The 16,896-nt window shown below is 40.0% G+C and overlaps 1 protein-coding gene across 2 annotated transcripts in view; it reads right to left on the bottom strand.

Moving 5' to 3' along the window:
* The window catches only part of UST (uronyl 2-sulfotransferase), a 161,742-nt gene that overhangs the window by 26,643 nt on the left and 118,203 nt on the right, over positions 1–16,896 (bottom strand). For both annotated transcript variants that reach the window (XM_084285104.1, XM_084285103.1), the window contains exons 6-7: positions 8,293–8,390; positions 6,029–6,186 (exon numbers count right to left, since the gene is read on the bottom strand). In XM_084285104.1, coding sequence (XP_084141230.1) covers positions 6,029–6,186; positions 8,293–8,390 — 256 coding nt within the window. The remainder of the gene's footprint in view (positions 1–6,028; positions 6,187–8,292; positions 8,391–16,896) is intronic.

Raw genomic sequence — 16,896 nt, 5'->3', positions numbered from 1 at the left:
AATTAAACACTTTTCCTAGAGCATAAACTGCCTGTTTTAGTGTACAGATTATTTTAAAGCATTCTTCTAGATAATTTTGAAAGTTCAGACATCAGAGGGAGAAGAAATGAATGCCTTGTCCACATTCCTGCTTCTATTTTCTTTTTCAGAACAGGATGTTGGGTGATAAAGAAGAAAACGCCACCCAGGCAGAATGTAACTTCGCATGTGCTGTTACCATTGGCACAGTGTTCAACTTCCCTGAAAGTCCGGAAAAAGCAGGGAGATTACACCACCTTCTGGACAAAACTTTTTAAGTCACACAGACAATCATTTTGCTCCACATAATGGATGGAAACATGCCATCAAAGCGTTATACAGCTAGCTACTTCCCATGTCCAACTTCATGTACTACCTCCATGCACAGCTTATGATTTTCCTTTTCTGTAGAAAATTTTCATATGTAGTGATTCCTTTTCAGAGTATTATTTAGGGAAAGCACAAAGCTGGTTTAGAGTGTGAGGCAAAAGAATATACAGCATATTTGGAGTCTCCAAAGTTTTTAAGTATTTGAATGTCTGCAAAGTTTTCCCATATTCTGTTTTAAGAAAGTAAGAGATGCAAAGAAGTGATGCAAAAAATCTGAGAATCTAGATTTAATCTCATCCAAGCTGGTTTTCTTCTCACATCAAGAGTAAAGATGCTTGTAGGAGAGAGAGACGATGTATTTGTGCACAAGAGATGGGCCAGTGTATCCTCTTTCCACCTATCAGTGCTAGCTCTGCCCTCTCCAGAAAGGATGGTTCTTGAGAAGTAGGTAGAATATTAGAAGGTACAGATCACCTGACCTTTTTTTTTCTTATTATTAATTTTCATTTTGTATTGAACAAAGGCAGAGCACAAGACAATCACTGTTTAACACTGCACAAAAATCACCACCTCCTTCCATCAAACTTCTTTCAACTTTTCTTATTCAGAATTTTTGCTCTTAGAGGTCACATCTGCAAAGGCTTTCCTCTCAGTTCTTGGATGGAAAACACAGTGGGATCCTTCCTGCCCTCCCTTTGATTTCTCCATATCACAGCAACTTTTCTAGCAATGACAATCAGTTCATTTGAACTGATTTTCTGAACATTTCCAAATGCAGAGCATCCATGTCCTGGGTGCTGGAGCACTCTAAGAACAGGATGCCAGAAAGCCTGCCTGGAGAACTTAGTACTAAAGGTATCAGAAATGTCTTTCTTTTCTGGGGGAGCACTACTAAAGAAGTGATGTCATGAACGGGGGATAAAGAAAGAAAAGCCTCTCAGCCTTCTTCACTTGCAAAGAGTTTTATTTCGACAGAGTGGAAAAAATGCTCTTTTCCACTTCTAGCACAAGAACCATCTGAAGGCACGTCACACCTTCAGTGAAGTTTATCTCATCTTTTTCCTAACTCTACCAAAGGGTTTATATCTGTGTTACAGGACCTCAGCCTTGCAATAACAACAAATGGCAGCAGTGCACTCCTTACTGAGTTTAAAAAGAATGAGAAGTTCATAAACAAAAACAAAACTCTATCATCAGCATTCATGAATACAAAATGATTAAAAAAATCAGCATTTTTATATTACCTAGGACAGTATTACTACGTTTAAAACCATTCTCTGCAAATGTAATTGTCTCTAAGAATTACATTTTCAAAAAAAATCATTTTACATTTTACCTGAACAATGTATTTTGTTCCAGCTGACAGTATCAGTAATTTCATTACAGTCAATAAAAGTAACTGTCTGAAAAGTCTAAGTTGGTCTTTTTGCTTTCAAGTAAGATCTGTATGTCCTTCATAGCAAAGTGTAATGTTCAAGAAACAAAGTTATGGTACGGGGAAGAAGTGTTTTTATAGGGCTTCTAGTGCCAAAGAAAATTTCTGAAAGGTGAGAGAATAAGGCTTATTTCTGAGGTGATTAAAAAAACCTTTTTATTGCCTATTCTTTTACATTAGATGCTGTTAACTTTTACCCCATGTCAGAGAAGTTGAAAAGGCCAAAAAAATGCTCTGCTGTGCTTTGTGTGCATTTTCTGCCCCTTTAAAACACCAAAGATACAAAACCCACCCGTGCCCGTTTAAAAATAAACCGTGTAAGCATTCTCCACTTTCTGGCTACCAGCCAGACCATGGAAAAGAGCTATAACCAGCAAAAATGAACAGGACTGACCAATTATTTTTCCTTCAGTTGTGCTCCTGAGAGTGAGGAGAGATTTTGCATGTGAAGTTATTCTGTAACTATTTTGGGCCTTTCACATTGCAAAGGAATACTTTCAAATTCTGCAGTAAAACTTATCCAAGGCTCCGCAATTGGACCCTATCTGCTCCAATGATGGGGAAAAAATGAAGGAACGACAGAACAGCAAGCAGCTTCTACTGCTTAGCACAGAACAGAAATCCAGTAAAAAAAGTAATACTTTTTTTTTTTTTTCTTTTTTCTTTTTTAATTCTATCCATGTATATTTTGCACTATCCTCTCCCTACTTTTGATCTCTTGTCAAAAGCAGTTGTGGCCATCAAGGTGGGAAGTGTGCTCTGCTGATCCTGCTTGGCAGGGGCTTGGACTAGCTGACCTTCAGAGGGGCTCCTTCCAACCTTGGCCATTCTGTGATTCTGTTTCTTACTTTTGGACAAGACAGGCACTTAAAAAAGAGGAGTACCTTTGCAATGCTTGATTTGATACTGATATTAACATGATACTTAACTTCAAGGAGAGAGTAGAAAAGGGAAAAAACAAAACAAAACAAATGAAACAGCTGCAAAGAATGCTACAAGATTAATAGTTCCAAAGAGCTGTCACATTTTGTTGCACATTGTTATAAAATACACAAGTCAAAATATTTGGCATATGGATTAGCTTAAGGAACCATTGTTATTAATGCAGTGAGGACAATTATTCTTCTAACATTCTCTGACATTGAAATTTCTTTAAAAGTTACCTTCCATCAGTCTCCTCCTGTCAGCTTATATAAGACACGATGAAATAAATCTTGTGTCACCAACAAATGCCCTTAAGTCACATTACATTGCACAGTTATATCTGTCACTACATAGATAGACAGCCGCACTTCAGTTTATGTTCTCTCTGATGTAAATGTCCTACTATCTGATCAACAGAGCCACAATTTTATTGCTCTTCTGCTTCAGAGCAATAAGAGCAAAGTATTTTTTGATGGTAAAAAGGCTCCAGGCTTTGTTTTCTTGCTAGGAGAAGAACACTGAGCAAGAGTGTTTATTAAAAATTATTGACCTGCTGTCTCAGATGAGAAATTCTACTGCAGACAAAGAAAAGAAAAAAACACTTGAATAAGACTTGTGTAGTTAAAAAAGCAGAGATGAGGAAAAGAAAGTTTCCATATTTACTGATATGTGCTATTATCACCCTACCCTGAAGGTTCCTGATAATAACAAATTTGCTCAGATTAGAGCTGTAGCAAGCTGGTTTCCACCCAGAGCACCTGTAATGAGAAGGATGGCCCAAACTTTGAGAAGAAAGGGTTTAACCCAGAACTGCCACAGCTGTATCTTAGATGCTTTTCAAGATGCCCAAAGCAGCCTCCAGCAGATCAAGAAGTGCAGGTATGGGCATGTCCAAAGGTCACTTTGTGGAGCATGTGTTTTATGGACATGAATACAACCAGCAGTTTACTACCTACAGTGGGAGGCAGGTGCTCCTAATTTTGCTTAGTTTCCAATGTTGGTGGGAGACCAGCCACCAAGTTGTTACTTTACTTTCTAATCCATGTAATCCACTAAAGGATGGACTTCAACCAATTTCTGCTGCTAAGCAGCTCTATAAATTCAGTTTTTGAAATGTATCTAATCCAGAACTGCTTGTTGCAGTGAGCTCTGGTGCAGACTCATTAGCCTGGGAATAAATCCCCCTCTCCCCCCCCCCATACAGGTCCTTCCACTGTATTTTTCTCATCTGAATATGTTAAATTGATAAAAAGTAAGTTCTGGCAAAGCTTTACCTTTTTTATATGAAGAGAAGACAGACTGCAATTATAGTATCTCAGGTGGAACAGCAGGCTAGCACACAAAACTGTACATTTTATAGAATTATCTGCAAGCGTTAGTCACAACAAAAGGTTGTGTTTGGCTTGAGGCATTTGCTGCTCTGTGGGGTACCACACAGCTGGGCAGGAGAATAGCATCTCTTCCTCCCAGCACTTCATGATGCAACAGCAGAGGGTGTTGCAGATCAGGTCTAAGGTGCACTGAAAAGAATTACATAGGATTTCTTACAAAGCACTTGGATTTTTTTTTCTTTCTGACTGATTCTGTTAAGTCCTTTGTGACTTAAAAAAAAAAAATAATCACACAATACACCCTTGCATGTATGAAAAGAGTAGAGAAGGGTTAACAAAGGGAAATGGTTTCCTTTCTATTACTCCTTGTTAATCAGTGAATGGAAAGAATAAAACAAACTTTAATCCACATAGGGAATATTGAAGCAAAGAAATGACAAGACAGGTCTTAGCCACGAAATCCCAGAGAAGAGGAAATCACTACCCCGAAACGTGGGTCAAACCTCCCATATACAATGGGATATACACAAAGAAGAGATTATCCAGCACTTAAAGATTCTGGGAGATTATTTATTTCACTTCTGATGATTTCAAGGGCACTCTGATGAAAAATCAAGATCCTGTGTGCTGTTTATTAGCTTCCCATATTGGAAAAGAAGTGAAAATCTATGCTTCATAGAACAGCTGAGGAAACCCTACAGATTCCCACTGAAAAATCTGCTGATTACAGAGAGTGTCCTTCTAGTGATCCCCAATCTCCTTCCAGTCTAGCATTCCTATGGAAAAACCTTGGAGAAAGAACTGGGCAAATTTTAAGAAGACTTCCTCATGCTAAAAATGTCTTGTTATTTTATTTATTTATTTATTTAATTTACAAAGAAAAGAGAACTTTCCCTGTAATATCTGTATCATGGCTTAATACAAAACTTCCAGACATCTGTCCTAGAAATAGGGACTGGTAGACAGTCACCCACTGAAACCCATAATTTTTTCAAGGTGACTGATTACTGTTACAGCTGCTCTCAATCAAAAGCCAGTGATAAGCTTAGTGCACTACAAACAAAATTCAACATTTGATTAATGTGTTTTTGATATATAAATCGGTACAAAACATACTTCTCAGTGGCTGTAGGCATTTCTAATTGACATGAATGCAACCGAGTCACCAGGAAAGAAGGGAAGTTTTACCCCTCCTTAGTTCATACCATGTTAATTACCCAGTCAAACGTAAGCAGATCAGTTCTGCAAAAACAGGAACATCTATTCCTTGATTTAAGCATAGGACACAAAAGCATCTTCTAAAGAAGTTAACAGAAAATAAGCATTGGGAGGGATGGACTGAACACAATGAAAGAAACCTTTCAGGTTGATGCCACAGTGCAAATTAAGAGGTTCTCATTTATCTCTGTTCTCCTTTATCTGCTGAAGGCCACGTGAGTCTTTTTTTCTGACCATGCTTTCTATTCAGCGTGCTGTGAATTTGTACTTTTATTTGTACTCATTTAATCTCTGTTTAAGTGAACAGTTATTTCAACATAATTGATTAAAATCTTAGCAACTCTCACTCAAGATTAAGGGAAAACAAATAGCCTGGTAATTAAGAATCCTCGCGGTCCAGCTCCCCAACCAATTTCTTCCAGATTTCATTAGGTAGATATTGCTGACAGCATTCTGAGAATTGGCAACATTATGTGACAGCTCACTATGCCAGAATGAAAAGAAGAAAAAGTCACTCTAGTGATAACTGGGAAGCTTTCCAGCATGTGGCAAGATTACTGGAGCACCAAGTGCTTGCCTGGGAATGAAAACCACACAAAGATATTAAGAATAAAAGCAGAATACATACCTTTCTCCATCAATCAAATTTGCTGCCTAAAAGGAAGATAAATCTCTTCATTGACTAACTAAGACATAAATAGTCTACCTTTCAGTCGTTATTTAAATTTTGCCAAAATTTCTGTGAAAATAGCTGTGTAATGGAAAAAGTTACCTGGGTTTTTGTAGATGCTAAGCACATCCTTGAAATAATGAGGTAAGAATCTTTCTAATAAAAGCAGCACATCTTCCAACTCCTCCAGAATACCCACAAGCAGAAAATTTTCATTAACGTTCAGCTTTGCTCTTTCAAGGGCCCATTCACCAGGTTCCCTGTATGAAATTAACAGAGGGAGAGGAATGGAATTAAAAAAAAAAAAAAAAAAAAAAAAGGAATGACTGTTTAAATATGTATTTACTTCAGAAATTCAAGCCAAGAAGACAACCGCAGGGGGAAAAATATTCAGTGCTGAATGCTGTTCCTCCAATAGAAGATTAAAAAACAGAACAAGACAAAAAACTAGTGTGCCTTACTGAGATTTTCCACACGACATCTAGACTTGATTTAACATATCATGAAAAACACGATCACAATAAAATGAGGTTAAAAACTGTATGGAACTACCCAGTTCCATAGATAACTTCCACAGAGATGTCTAAAAGCTCACACTTGTGAATTCACACATTTCTGCTCAGAAGCACAACCCATCTTGCTGGAGGAATTATTTTTCCAGGTGATGAATGGCTCTGAGGGGACAACTCTGGCAATAACTCTGAACAACACCAGGAGAACTGCTGCATGCAACCATTGCCTTTTGTTATCCAGTGAATGCCACAGAGGGGGCAACTGGCCTGTTTCCTGCCTTGTCCTTGGGTTAAGGACAAAGTCTGCCACGGTCTCCAGGAGCTTCCCTTTCTCTGCCAGTACCCCATGACTGCCCTGCAGATCTGATACAGGATTCACATTTGTTTTCGCTGACAGATATTGGCTTCAAAAATCATTTGGGGGTTATTCTATCTTTTCCCTCACTGACAGAAACTATCAGGAAACTATCGCATCTCCATCATACCAACAGGCTATGTCCTAAGACAAGCACATATCAGTTCCTGCAACAGAAAATGTGTATGTGGTGCTACATGTGGCTGGACATATATCCACCACATGACGAAAAGCAGTATGTGTTTTTCTCTTGTCATGGGTCTGAAGAGACAACCATCCTGTATTTCAGTTGTGTGACATCAAGAAGACAGGTGGTCTGTCCTAGCCAATTCCCATCTGGATTTAGGATCTTTCTTAATATCATTTCCTGCTCTTCTGCTGGAGACAGCATGAAGCTTTCCCAGCGAGGCCATGACATCTTAGAGAAAGCAGGTCTTAGGACTCCTCACACTCAGCCGAAGAGGCTGTAATGCTGAACTTCATCTTGAAAACGAGTTTAAAGACATGATTCTTCTCAGACCTGTAGCCAGTGCATGATAGGAGACAGATCTAGAACAAGCTAAAAACCAGTATTTTAATGTTCAGGAACCTCATAGAGATATATTGTGAAAGTATTTATGTGTGCCACTCTCGTTAATGGGATTATTCATATATGCAAGTCAAATATGCGACCATAAGTATTTGCAAATGAAGCCAAAATATATAAAGAAAAAAATGTTTAATGAAGACATGAATCTGTTTTGTTTCTCAATACTATCTTCCTTTATGCCAAGAAATAAAGTAGAAATTTACAGCAAATAGAAACAGAGACAAAAAGACAAAAATATGAATGTATTTTTACTTGTTATTACAGCTACAAGAAAGTATGGCTTTTGTAAGAAATTTTTGAAAATATTCACAGCTATTCCATTATGGAAATGTGATAATAATAAATAAATATATAATACCTTGAAGTTGAACAAGCCTACTTAAGAATGTGTTGTGACCCAAAATATAAAAATATTTGAAAACAAGAAGGTATTGAAAATTATTCACACACTGCATGAAAGTTTATTATGCCTCATCAATAATACAGCAACATGAGAATGGCAAAAATAGACACATTAAAAATGAGCTAATTCAATTACAGTTGTAGAAGGCTCCACTTTACATAATTTTAAGCATGTTCACTATTTCTTATGTAGAAACAGAAACCTAGGGTTCCTAAGATACAGGCCTGGTATAAGCATCTGAGCAAAACTAAAATGTGTATTAAAAAATTACAGTATGGGTAAAATGGTTAACAAGCACATAAGGTCACTCTGCCAACTCAGAAAAAAAAAATTCCTACCCCTCTTATTCCAAAATATACACATGCAGTTGCCACATACAGAATTACACTGTACTTAACACTTTTCTCTTGTACTTGAAATAAATGTTATCTCAAATTACCAGTTTCTGACAAAATGCTGTCAATGGCTACTAGTGAACAAATTGAGATACCTTTTATATTTATTTACCTGCATCTTGGATGCTGTCCACAGAAATATGGTATGATATAAAATAACCTGGGATTGGAACATTCAGGGTAGTTTTCAAGGATACATACATTAATGTCCTGTGGGTGAGAGAAAAGAAAATGAGGTTGATTACTGTGTTTTCCTTTCTTTATTAACAATTGTTTTATTTATCTCACACTTTACACAGACATCTCAGAATCAAAGAATTGTGCTGAGGCTATACCAAATACCTTAGAAGGAATTTACCAGTCATTTTAATACTTGCTACATTTTATTAGAAAGCTGCAGAAAAAAAAAAAAGTTATTTTGTTCTATAATGTTTTTCTGCAAAAACCACAATTTTTATTTTGAGATTAATGCATGATTCAAAGCGTGACATATGGATTGACTTTTACAATGAATTATATATTTAAAATAGTTAGGATATTATTTTCAGACTTTTCTTTCTTCTGAATACACCCAAGGGGAAACAAGAAGGGGCCAGAATAAATCAAATTTAGACAATGATTATTTTATTTATTTATATTATTCTGCTTCATACAATGACTGGAATGAACTTGTAATTCACACAGCTTGCTCCTGATATAAAAACATACATCACCATTGATCACGTTCCTGAGATGTTCAGAATTGAGCCTATTGTGTAAACCCTCACTGAGAGAAGAACTTATTAGAAAGTATTTATCATTTTCCTGATTCATCAGCCATCTAATTATGGACTATCTTTCATTTCTCAAAAGACTAGGCATAGCTACTGAACCCTGAGGAACTGCACCCCATTTCTAGTTTTACTCAGCTCACTAACACTCCTGTAAATCGGATTGAATTCCACCACCCTTATCTAGCGCCTAGTAGACCCTTGTTCTGCAGGCAGACTCACTGATTCCAAAAGGACTTACTGGGGAAAGAAAGAGTAAGACAACATAAGCAAAGATGAAAGAATCGTATCTTTGCAAAACTCTCCCATCGTTCTTCAACATGTGCTTTTATAATGCAATAGCCTTGGTACACATGGACAGGAAACCAGTGACTAACCATAGAATCATAGACTCATTCAGGTTGGCAAAGACCTCTAAGATCATGAAGTCCAACTGTTAATCTAGCACTGCCAAGTCTACCACTAAACCATGTCCCTAAGCACCACATCTACACGTCTTCTAAATACCTCCAGGGATGCTGACTCAACCACTTCCCTGGGCAGCCTGTTCCAATGCCTCACAACCACTACAGTGAAGAAATTTTTCCTAATACACAACCTGAACCTCCCCTGGCATGACTTGAAACCATTCCCTCTAGTCCTGTCACTGGTTATTTGAGAGAAGAGGCCGACCCCCAGTTCCCCATGCCTTCCCTTCAGGTAGCTGCAGAGAGCAATGAGGTCTCCCCTGAGCCTCCTCTTCCCCAGCCCAAACACCCCCAGCTCCCTCAGCCGCTCCTCACAGGACTTGTGCTCCAGGCCCTGCACCAGCTTCATAGCCCTTCTCTGGGCAGGCTCCAGGGTCTCAATGACCCCAAACTGAACATAGTACTCGAGGTGCAGCCTCTCCAGAGCTGTGTACAGAGGGACAATCACTTCCCTAGTCCTGCTGGCCATGCTATTTCTGATACAATCCAGGATGCTATTGGCTTTTTTGGCCACCTAAACACACTGCCGGCTCATATTCAGCCAGCTATCGACAAATAGTCACAGAGCCAGCTTTTTACCTAGCAAATGGTATACCTGTCCAAGCCATAATCAGCCGGTTTCTCCAGAAGAATGCTGTGGGAAGCAGTGTCAAAAGCTTTATTAAAGTCTAGGTAAACACCATCCATACTTTATAAAGTAAATGAGATGGGACAGAGAACATTTCTGTGGGCACCACACCCTCTAAGAGCCAGAGTTGCTCAGCAGCATGGGAGCTGTGTAGAGCATCCACTATACCAACAAGTGCCTTGGGCAATCCTAGGGCCGTGTGGGGTATAAGGCCCTGGCTGCAGCATCAGCATCTGCGAACTCAGTGCAGAAAAGCTCTTCACAGAACATAAGCCCTAACTAGTTTCACATTTGGGTCCAAAAGCCTGTTTAAAGTATTTTCCCCTTCCTCTCATCTTACGCTTCTGTAAATCAGGTTTTATTAGTGAGTCAGGAGATACTGGACTGCAAAGTAAATTACATGGTGAGGAACTATCAAGGAAAACAGCATAAAAATTGCAAACTGGCATACAACCAACCCATCTCCCCTGCTCCCCACAAGCATACTGAGAAGATATATACTGTAAGATTTATGTTCAAGACATAAATTTTGAAATTCAAGGCTCAGACCTTAACCTAATAAACACCCTTTGCTCTCACTGCTATGAACATCACTGAGAAATCTACTGGTGGCACAGTAGGGTGGCACGGGTAATTTGCTAATTTGCTCTTCCTATGCTCCCAATTTTTTTTTGTTTTTCTTCTCAAAGACCTTATTGCCACCTTTCAATATATAAAGGAGGCTTATAAGAAAGATGGAGAAAGACTTTTTACCACAGCCAGTAGCAGCAGGTCAAGTGGCAGTTTTTTTCCAGTTTTCAGCTGAAAAAAGGTGGATTTAGATTGGATATACAGAAGAAATTCTTCACTCTGAGGGTGAGGCACTGGCACAGGCTGCCCAGAGAAGCTGTGGATGTCCCATCCCTGAAGGTGCTCAAGGTCAGATTGGACAGGGCTTTGGGCAACCTACTTTGATCAGACCTCTCCACAATAAAGAAAGAGGGATCCTTCTTTATTCCTCAGCTCTCAGATGTGATCTACACTGTTCATGTCCTGCTGGGCTTCTCTCTGCAGGGAGGCAGAGGGCTGCCTGGAACCAGCAATGGTCCCCTCCCCACAGCGGCCCTGGGGCTGTCAGTAACAACAAATGATTTCTTTTAAAAAGAGTTTTTCTATTATTGTTACAATTTTGGCTGGAATGGCATTTTGGTAACAGCAATGTCCATTTCCTTTGGTAAAACTGTCTTTCATATAAAAATAATGATGTGCCCTAATACACTAATCTGTGAACAACTCAGACTACTGATCTATCAGAGGTGTATCAAAGACGTGCTATTAATTTTTTTTAAGTTAATAATAGAACTGTTTTATTTGCTGTAGCATGTTCATATATGCTATAAGAGGAAGCCTGCATGTGCTAAAAAAAATTTATGGATACAAAATTTCTTCTGGAATTTTAGTGCTGTCATAAAAATACCAAACGTTAAAGCACTTCCTGTAAAACATAAAACAATTTACTTAAGTTAATGACTTTAATTCATTGCAGATATTATACCATATACCAAAAGACCCAGTCTTAGATTTGAGACTTTTTTTTTCCCCAGTGTAAAATCCTAACAGTACTGGTAGAAAAAAAAATCATTTCTTTGGCCAGAAGATGGAACACCAAAGTTAAAAGAAAACCTGAGCTTCAAAACATTCCATATTTGTTTCCTTTTCTCACAACCACGATGCAGAATAAGACAGTCTTTCCATGTCCTGCCCTGGTTGAATATTGTGGCTTCTGTGACAGAGCCAGGAGACCCTGCTTACAGCTGGGTCATGGTGCATGGTCCTTATTCATGTCCAAAGGCAGCAGATGTGAAGTGAAGCTGTGTCATGAGGACTACAGAGGAAGCAGGGAACTAAATAAATACCTTTCAAGGAGAAATATACCCATGAAAGGAAATGAAATAACCTGATGTGGAAAACCAGCGAGTAAGCCCAGTCAATGGTGACCTCTCCTGCTTACAAGGCTGCTCTTAATACTCCGTGGCAGTCAATGGCCCAGTCTAGTCCTCACCATGGGCGGCCAAGAAAAATTTTTCTTCTCTGCTGAGAGACCCCAAAATCCTCTCACGGCTTTTTGAAGGTTTTCTCACATACTTGCTCAGTGTTTGTAAGGAGGTCAAGCTGACCATTACATCCTTAGGACAGCGTTGCATCATACAAACTAAATACAACCACATGGAAATAAAAAATAAAATAATTTGCCTCTTCCTCTGACCCCTGGCTAGGGAGCTGCGGGTACCACAGAGCAACTGGGAAGAAAATGTAAACAACACAGTTCAGAAAATGCCTTGCAAATGTAAATATGAAAGGAAAGAAGGAAATGCATGGTTTTCTACTTTGTAAGGCTACAGAAAGACATACCTTGCTCCTAAGAAACTGAAAAATCAAGGTATAGTTGGAGTTAAGGTTTTCAAATACAAAGGTAACATCTTACTGAATGTTATTTAGCAACACAGGTTATGTATGTATTTTTACAGAAAATAAACTATGCCATAAATATTTTTAACCCTAGTTAAAAACATTTTTACATCATCAGTTGATATTTATGGGTTTTATTCAATTGCAATCAAATATTTGGATAATGAGAGCCACGCAGCAGCAAGGAGACCTGCTTTATTCAGACTCTGGAGGAGCTTGGTGGTGCATCAAGCCTAACGACTTTGGCAGGAAATGGCTGTGAGGTGTGCAGGCGCTGGGCATCGCTTCCCAGACCAGCACTGCCAGCACAGCTGAAGCCAAGTGCTTCCCAGCCAGTGCTGTTCTGGTATCGAGCCCCTCCAAGAACTGCTGCCAGGCAGGGGGGATTGAGCCAAACTGCATGGGAGATTTCCCAAGCAGATGATTGCCCTCTGGAGACTACAGTACGCTGGTCAATGCTATCTGAACACCAATGGCAGACTGCAGATCGAGCAGCGGGTACTTCAGGGAGAAGCTCCACGAGATGGCAGAGCTGATCTAGCTAACCAAAATGCAGGTCTTTGTCCCCAGCTGGCCCCTCTGCACCAGCTGTGATTGCCCCTTCACTCTTATGCGGGCTCCACCAGCCCAAAAAGGCAACAGAAACCCTTTTCTTTTCCTCCACTGCCTGGTCTCTCCATCTGAATATGAGGGGGCACTTCTTTACTGGGAGGGTGGCAGAGCACTTGGCACAGGTTGCATGGGGAGGCTGTGGAGTCTCCTCCTCTGGAGATATTCAAAACCCACCTGGGTGCCACCCTGTGCAGCATGTGCTAGGTGACCTTGCTCGGCAGGGGGTTGGACCAGATGGTCCCATACAACCTCATCCAACCTGTGATCCTGTCTTCTACATCCCTCCCCAGGTGAAGCAGGCCACACCAAACGTCTTCAGCTACACTCTTCAATTTTTAGTTTTGCTAATGTGGTCATTGCAATGACTAGGAAACTGTCACCAGAGAGCGTGGTCATTTCTCCCTGGCACCGGTTGCCTACTGTGCCCAAATACTGCCCCCATGGAGATACCCATCCATGCTCACACATGCACCTAGTGGCTGCCAGGACCAGAGTCACTTTGAGCATTTTCTTCTGCGGCACTGTGAAACTCCTCACTCCCCAGGGACCTCTTTCAGCTGGCACTGCCATGCCTTTTCTGCTTAAAGGCCAAGTGTCAATACCACTTTACCTCCAATCACCACTACGTTAAAAGCTGAGCTAAGGTTTAAGCTGGTTTTAGTCACCAAAAGTATTCCTTTCAACTCTTTCTCACTTCACATGTCTGTTTTTGAAGAGATACATTTCTGAAAGCTTTTGTACAGCTCTTAAAAGGCTGCACAGACACTTCACATTTCTGCAGGTTTTCAACTTCCCTTCTTCCACATATTTGTCAGCAGCTGAAATATGCTTTTTCTTAAAAAAAAAAAAAAAAAAAAAAAAACAAACAAACAACACCTTGATCTAATAAATTCCCAGAAAAGCCTCATTATCATTTCTCCCCAAAATTCCTCTTCACCTTAAGCTAAATCGAATATTTGATAAAACGCAGCAGCAAAAGCTACTAGAGAATGACGAGAAGAAAAGAGAAAAATGGAAAAGTCAGTCCTCTCATCACCCACACTGCTGTCAGGCACAGTGCTCTGCTGGTGAAGGAGACAATACAACAGCCTACACAAGAGATCAAAGGAGTATCCTTCAGAAAGTTTCAGGGACTCTTAGCAACAGTGTCTTGGAACAGCAAAAGCACCCCGCAGAGCCAGCTCCTTTGATTCAAGCTGCTGTCCTCCAGCTATCTGATGTAAAGGTTAGTACAAAACAGAGATTACCCTGTAAAACAAAGTGATGTGCTCTTACAAATGGTTTACTGAACATATATATATATATTATTTGAACATATATTTGAATATATATTATGAACATATATATATATATATTATTTTTTTCTCCCAATGATTTTTCATTTCCTGGAAATAGAAAGTGAAAAATCCCTTCCCATCTCTTCCAATTCTTCAAATGCTTCCTACAACCCCACTTCTCCCCGCAAAGCATTAGTTAACCACTTGCTTTGATGGTGGGACTGCTTACCTACCCACCTCTCGCCTCTTGATGCCTTTTGCTCACAAGACCAGAAATGTGGAGAGCGAAAGGCAGTAGTGTAACACTGTCAGCATTCAGGGACCACCAACGCCAACCCTGCATCTTGCACAAGGTCCCCCGGGAGCCCATGGGAAACAATGAGGACAACTTGAAGGACTGGATCCTGCTATGTTTTTGGGAGTATTCACAGGGCTATTTTTGAGAGGAATCTTATGTAAAGTTGCCACGTACACAATTGTTCTGGGGAAACAACAGATCCCCACAAGCAGAGGCAATGCACAAATGCCTGCACATTAGCTCTTCTCCACATCTGCCTTTCTGCCTCGTCAGGCTGCCAAAAGGCTCCAGAGGCATCTTGTCCCCTCTAAGAGCAAGCTCCCTCCCTGGCAGTACTGAGCTGGGTAGCAAGTCACACTACTATATGGACACTTGAGGCAAGTCAACAACGTGTACCATAAATACATTTTGCAAAGATAAAGTGTGGAACATAAGGTAAAGTGGAGAATAGGAAGGTCTCTGTTCCGAAAAAACTTTCTTTAAAGAAAAATGCACTTGAGAAACTTGAAAAATGTTTTCCAACGTTTAATATGAATAAAATTGCTGTTTATTTTTTAGAATGGCTTTCGCTGCCACAAGCAGGACTGCACCACTTCCCCTTTCTGATCCTCCAGCTCAGAGACCTGATGTCAGGAGAAGACATGCCAGACAGCACTCCTTCCCCCAGGCAGGGGCAAGGCCACCAGCCATTCTGAGAAAGGGTGGAGGGGCCTGGCTGCAAGTGCTCTGAGTTGACTTGAAAAAACAAACTTTAGAAGTACTTGTGGTACACGTGATAAAAATATTGGCAAGCCCGGGAATATTGTTTTCTCTTTCAGTTTCATCTCCAGGGAACGAGTTTTCACCGATTAGCAAGGTTAGACAAAACCGAGCTTACCTCTGTACCCAAACCAGCATCCAACTGCACACAATGTCTGCTGTAACCGATGGGCAGTGCTGCCACTTCCACAGACAGAAATAGATTTAGTCGAGGTGCCATGGATATCGGTGACTGTACAGCCGCTCATCCCAGCAGCCTTTCACTCCTCAGCCCTGTGGCTGGCTAATTCTGCTTGGCTCCTGGGGGTACGGTCACCTCCTTGCTTCCTTGGGGTGGGCAAAGCATACCACCATCCCACCCCACCAGTCCCATAACTCCCCACTGCCTTCTGCTAAGCCTCCTTTACCCATGGTTACCAGGGCAGACTTACTACTGAATATTTCTATCTCATGCTGCCCAGGGTAGCAGACTAATGCTGTATTTGAGAGAGGGGATGCGGAGCTCACAGAAACCTTGGCTACTGTGGATGACTAAATATCCGGACAGGTAGTGTAAGAAGGAATACATACAAAGTTCGAGATTTCTCATGAATAAAGGCATTGGTAGGCTAGATATTTCTAATCACAAGTTAATGAAACTTCACTTTGTTTCATAACATGAGATAATTTTTCTTTAATTAAAAAAGCCTGTATTATAAGAGTACAACTATTCAAGAGAAAATTCTATTATGAAAATCTGAAGAAAGAGACAAAAACAGTTTCAACTGTTACCATACAAAGACTGGTTCACTTAAGCCTTCTTTTAATTTTATTCAAATGAGAGAACTTGACTTTTCAAAGCTAGCCTAGGGTAGCCTATGGTTTGCTTAGATTCAAACCATGCTGTCTTTACATCGGCATAGATTTCCTTTTTTTTTTTTTTTTTTGGATAATTCTGCATTTTCTTTGAATTGACTTTCCACTTTTTTTTTTTCTGGCAAAATGTGTGTTTTTCATTTTTCCCCCAGACCACATAAGCAAATATGCCGCCAAGTTGAATTCCCACTTTTTTCTTACTGACGGACTTTTTTTGGCTCAGCTAGTTTGCCTGGCTTTTCTGCCAACAATGTATTCAGCTCTTCTTCCTGGCATCCCAACTAGTGAAGCAGCACCTAACAAAACAGTGTCTTCTGCTAACTGTCTACATGTTCGTTTAGCACAGGCATAAATTATTCATTCATGTACAAACTTTTGCTGGCATTAACGTAGCAGAGGTGAACACCTCTGCCCACAACTCCAACATGTATTTGGCAGACACCAAATGCATTTGCAGATCCCAATTTTCTATTTCATAACTCCTCTGTTACCAGAAATATAATTAATTTGTAGACAACCAGATTTGCTAATTAGAACCAAACCACTCCTTAGGGCTGTAGCACTGCTTCTATGAAGAAAGGCTGAGAGAGCTGGGGATGTTC

The sequence above is a fragment of the Netta rufina genome, assembly GCF_964035555.1.
Source record: "Netta rufina genome assembly, chromosome: 3".
NCBI classification, from domain to species: domain Eukaryota; kingdom Metazoa; phylum Chordata; class Aves; order Anseriformes; family Anatidae; genus Netta; species Netta rufina.
This window is presented reverse-complemented; position numbering and strand designations above follow the sequence as displayed.